The 5,607-nt window shown below is 47.6% G+C and overlaps 1 protein-coding gene across 1 annotated transcript; it reads left to right on the top strand.

Annotated features, from left to right (window-relative positions):
• The first annotated feature begins 61 nt into the window (after positions 1-61).
• Positions 62-4,434, top strand: slitrk2 (SLIT and NTRK-like family, member 2). The gene has a single exon (XM_035668712.1). The coding sequence runs from the start codon at positions 875-877 to the stop codon at positions 3,563-3,565; it is 2,691 nt and encodes an 896-aa protein (XP_035524605.1). The 5' UTR covers positions 62-874; the 3' UTR covers positions 3,566-4,434.
• The last annotated feature ends 1,173 nt before the right edge of the window (positions 4,435-5,607 follow it).

The raw sequence follows: 5,607 nt of genomic DNA, 5'->3' as shown, positions 1-5,607 counted from the left end.
CACACACACACACACAAACGAAGTCAGGCAGCAGCAGCAGACGCTCGGTGCAGCCCTCAGTGTGCGGAGCGGAGGAGGACCGACGGCACAGGCTGTAGTTATGCCTCAGCTCCGGGAATACATATCTCCCCTCTCTGTCTCTGTCTCACACGCGCTGCTTTTTTCTCTTCTTTCCACCCCTCGAGTTCACTTTTTCCTGCCTCTTTTCTTTTGGAGAAGCCGATAAGGGAAGCCGGCCGTGCGTCATGGTGCGACTTTGCGCATTATTTCTGGATCTTTAAAAAAAAGTGATTTATTTTTGCCTGGACTAAAATGAAGCGCTTTTTCTTTGTGAAGGAGAAGAGAGGCAGCGGATCGCAGCCCGTGTCTCTCTCTGAATGTTTGGCTGCAGCTGCTGGTGATCTGCGTGAAGCCGCTGAATAAATCGGCGGTCTCTGTAAGGAAAAAAAAGGGTTGCAGTAAGCGGCTCTTTCTCCCTCCGATTCTCCTCTGCCCCTGACAATGTGCCAAGTCCATCCAACACACAGGATCCGTTGATTTGTGATGGTTTCGCTTTTTTTCTTTCCCAGGATTGATTTTTTTGGAGGGATTTTGGAATTTTTGGGATTCAAAGTGAAGGTCAATGGAGAGATTAGCGCATCTCCCGTGCGTCACGGTCCCATTTTAACACCAAATAACGGTGGTGCGCCTGTTTTCTGCGCGCCTGTGTGCTCGTGTGTGTCTGTGTGTGTGTGAGCGCCTCTACCTCCTTTTTTCTCCTCTCCCTGCCGTGAGAACTCACCCCCTGATTTTTTTTTTTCTCCTTCCACCCAAGGCTCACGCTGCAAAGTTAAATGCTGGATCTATATTTCAGCGACCATTTTTGGCTGTAAAAATGCTGAGCGGCGTCCTCTTTCTGAGCGTCCTCACGGTCACCAGCCTGTCACCGTCCGTAACGGAGAGCCTCAAAACTTCAGCCTTCAAAGAAATCTGCAAGACCCGCTGCACCTGCGAGGAGCGGGAGAACATTCTGAACATCAACTGTGAGAATAAAGGATTTACCACTGTCAGTCAGTTCCAGGCGCCCCCAAATAAAATCTCCCAGCTTTTTCTAAATGGAAACTTCCTGTCACGGCTCAGCGCCAACGAGTTTGTCAATTACGGCAATGTCACTTCACTGCATCTTGGGAATAACGGCTTGCAGGAGATCCGAACCGGCGCTTTTAACGGGCTGCGCTTCCTGAAGCGGCTCCACTTGAACAACAACAACCTGGAGGTGATTAAAGAGGACACCTTTGCAGGACTGGAGAGTTTGGAGTATTTACAGGCAGACTATAATTATATCAGCACCATAGAGCCGGGAGCTTTCAGTAAGCTGAATAAGCTCAAAGTGTTGATCCTAAATGACAACCTGCTGTTGTCTTTGCCTCCCAATATTTTCCGCTTCGTGCTCCTCACCCACTTGGATTTACGTGGCAACCGGCTCAAGATGCTGCCGTTTGCCGGGGTTTTGGAGCACATAGGAGGCATCATGGAGATCCAGCTGGAGGAAAACCCATGGAATTGCACCTGTGATCTGATTCCCCTCAAATCTTGGTTGGACACTATTTCTGTCTTTGTTGGGGACATAGTGTGCGAGACGCCGTTCAGGCTGCACGGTAAAGACATCACCCAGCTCATAAAGCAGGATCTGTGCCCCCGTCGGAACGCCGGTGAGCGTGTTCACCCCCCCTCTGACTCTCACTTTCAGGGAGCCCTGCCACCGACCTACCACCCCGGTGTGATCACCCCCACCCGTGCCCCGAAAGCTTCCCGTCCGCCCAAAATGCGCTACAGGCCCACCCCTCGCATCACAAAGGACAAACACGTCTTTGGGCCCATAATGGTTTACCAGACGCGCTCCCCTGTGCCCATGTTGTGTCCCAGTGTGTGTGTGTGCACGTCACAAAACCCCGACAGCGGATTGAACATCAATTGCCAGGAGCGGAAGTTGCATAACATCAGTGAGCTGAACCCCAAGCCCTCCTACCCAAAGAAACTCCACCTGACCGGTAACTACTTACAAGTGATTTACAGAACTGATCTGGCTGAGTACAGCTCACTGGAGCTGCTTCATTTAGGAAACAACAGGATAGCAGTGATTCAGGAAGGGGCATTTGAGAATCTGACAAACCTCCGACGGCTCTATCTGAATGGGAATTACATTGAATCACTTTCTCAATCACTCTTCGTCGGCCTGCAGTCGCTCCAGTATCTGTATTTGGAATATAACATCATCAAGGACATTCTACCACAAACATTTAACTCTTTACATAACCTACAGCTGCTTTTCCTGAACAACAACCTGTTAAGATCACTCCCTGACAATGTATTCGGTGGCACAATGCTAACAAGACTCAACTTGCGGAATAATCATTTTTCCTACCTGCCGGTTCGAGGGGTCCTCGACCAGCTCTCTGCGTTCATCCAGATCGACCTACAGGAGAACCCGTGGGACTGCACCTGTGACATTGTGGCTCTCAAAAACTGGATGGAGCTGTCCAGTACCAGTGTGGTGGTTAACGAAATCACTTGCGATTCGCCCTCTAAACACGCAGGTCGCTTGCTGCGCTCGCTTCGCAACGAGGCCATCTGCCCTGAGCCCAGCGAGGTGCCCCCGCCTCAACATGCACCCCCTACAAAAGCCCCTACATTAATAAGCCCTGGCACTGAGGCTACCACCCCCTCCTCCTCCTCCTCCTCCTCTTCTTCTTCTTTTAGCTCAGTCAGCCCCACTGAATCCCGACCCCACACTCCTGAGTTGCACCCAGAGGTCCCGCTCTCCGTCCTGATTCTTGGGCTTCTTGTTGTTTTCATCCTGTCAGTCTGCTTTGGCGCAGGCCTCTTTGTTTTTGTTCTGAAGCGGCGCAAAGGAGTGGAACACGTCCCCACAGGCGCCAACAACTTAGATCTCAACTCTTTCCAAGTGCAATATGGCTCCTACACTCCTGAACCCACCCAAGACAAAACCTCTGAAAGTCACGTTTATAATTACATCCCCCCACCTGTGGGCTCCATGTGCCAAAACCCCATTTACATGCAGAAGGATGGCGAACAGGTGGCATATTACCGCAATCTGAAGGAGCTCAGCTTTGGGCCCCTGGACACAAAGAAGGATGATGTCCACACCCGCAGCCCAGGGGCCTACACCATTGGCACAATGGATTTTATGGATAAATCTCCAACATCATGCGGTTTGACCACCCCGGAGCCTCCTGAGATGTTGTATCAAAACTTAGGGGAGAGGCCCAACAAGGAGCTTCCCACGGCTGCCGGCGTCCCCCCTCCCCCTTTCCATTACAACTTTTGCACTTTGCCTAAGAGACCTTGTATCGTGCCCCCCTACGAGGCTGCTACAGCCCGACGGCATGTCTCCAACCAGGACAGGTTGAACAAAACTGTGCTGTACGGGACCCCCAGGAAATACTACGGGGCCGAACACCCCTGCAAAAACAATGAGCACCCGCTTCTGCTCCCGGGAAAGCTAAAAACAGAACCAGACTACCTGGAGGTTCTGGAGAAACAGACTGCGATGAGTCAACTGTAAGATAGCGACAGTGCCCCCCCCCCTTCTACTTCTCCTCCCCAGGTTCTGTGCAGCATTCATAATAATCACGCAGTTACTGTAATAATAGCCCTCTCTATATATCTATCTTATCTATCTGTGTTCAATCCTACACGATTGACTGGAAGTGAACCGAAGCCTTTGATGATCTTTTTTCTCTCTTCTTTTTCTTCTCTTTGTTTTTTCTTTTCAAGATGTATAAAAGGAGCATAAGAAGTATATTATTATGCAGTTCTATTTTTTCTCCTGGATGGTATAAATTATTTCTTCTTTTTTGGAAAATTCCAAAAGACTTTGATGACGGCAGGTATATAATGGGCAGGACTGTGTACAACTGTATTTTATTTTCCCTGTGACAAACAGAAAAATTATGAAATAATCATTCTTTGTAGAGGAAGAAATGCTACAGATTGACATTCCTGTACATACTTAGCATACACAGATAAATGGTGAGTGTTGAACCATAAAAGAAAACCTTTTCAAAATCCAACAAGCGGCAAAATCTTACTCTACTTACTCCAGAAAGTGCCTTTGCACTCAACTATTTTATCAACAAATGCTCTCTGCAAAATGGAAATGTTCCTCTTTTTTTTTTTTGAAAGTGCTGTATTTTAAAGAATCAAATCTTTATGTAAAATAGAAGACTTATTTGTCTGTTTAAAAAGAAAAAAAGGAAAAAAAAATGAACTTAAGACTGGGTGTGAAATGATATGTGAGTTCTTGACAGGGAGAATCATGTTATTTTGCTTTCAATATGAAGTGTCAATGGAGATGTACAACGTATAGAGAACATTGTATGCTATAGGGGAGCAATACAGCGCGGCGAAATTGCGCCATTAAACTTTCACTGAAGCACTTTGTCAAGATCCTGAGCTCGAGGTAAATTTTGTTTGGACTGTGCATAATTATTTTTGGATGCTGCGGTGTGCTGTGGACTGCTCTAGTGTGTGTGTGTGTGTGTGTGGTGGGAGGCAGAGAAAATGAAAACAGAGCTGGCCTGCAGCTCCTCCTTTTCTCTCTCTCTCTCTCTCGCCGCTATAATGCGATGGCTCCTCTAATGATTGACGAGGTGGATGTTTTTGGGCTCCTTCTCAGCTGAACGATAGATGCTGCTTTCTCCTTTCTCCGACCTCACGCAGGATTTCAAGGTTTTCTCCAAATTCCCGCTCCTCCCTCCCTCCCTCTGAACTCTCTACTCCATCCGTCTGATGGTGCACTGACAACACTAATGTTTGATGTAGAGGGTCAATATTTCCTTCAGCGGGGACGAGGATGTGTGCTCTAAAGTGATTGTATTGTCTGAAAAGTACTGTTTGGCCTAAATATAGACACATAGACTGAGAAATGTGGCCTTTTTTTAACAGCCGCTGCTTCTTCAGCATTGTAATCTTACAGGGGAGAGGAATTGTCATTAGTAGAGCAATTAACAGTAGTGAATTGCCCCTTGTGGATAAGCAGTAAAAGAAAATGTGCCTGTGCTGAATGGAGGGTAGTCTGCAGCGTGGAGCACTGACTCTGCTAGAAATCATTTCTCACAAAATACAGCATTCCTCCGCAGCTTGCCGTTCAAGAATGACACCAGTTATGTGCAGATTGAAAATAAGGTGGCATTTTTTAACAGGTGCTGCTTCTGTGACACTGAAATCTTACAGGAGAGAAGAATTGCAGTTATATGGATTGGCCAGTCGTGAAATGCTCTCGTGGAAAAGCAGTAAAAGGAAATGTAGTCTGCAGTATAAAGAATACGAGCTCTGCTAGAAACCATCTTTTAAGAAATACTGCGTTTCTCCACTACCTGTCGTTTGAAAATGACTGCAGTTTGTATCATCGTCCCCTCGTGCATTTATAGGCCTGTCCTCCTCTCTTCCCCGGCCGTGTGACATGGCTGAACTGTGCTACCCGCTCTAATGCTAATTCTGTTTTCTGTCCTTCAACTCGAGTTGACATTGGCTCTTTGTATCCTCTGTGAATGGCCTCCCAGCGGCCAAATTCTTCTCCCCCCCCACCCCTTTTCCCTTTTGTGT

The sequence above is a fragment of the Morone saxatilis genome, unplaced genomic scaffold (assembly GCF_004916995.1).
Source record: "Morone saxatilis isolate NCDOM2014 unplaced genomic scaffold, NCSU_SB_2.0 Contig22, whole genome shotgun sequence".
Taxonomy (NCBI): domain Eukaryota; kingdom Metazoa; phylum Chordata; class Actinopteri; family Moronidae; genus Morone; species Morone saxatilis.
This window is presented reverse-complemented; position numbering and strand designations above follow the sequence as displayed.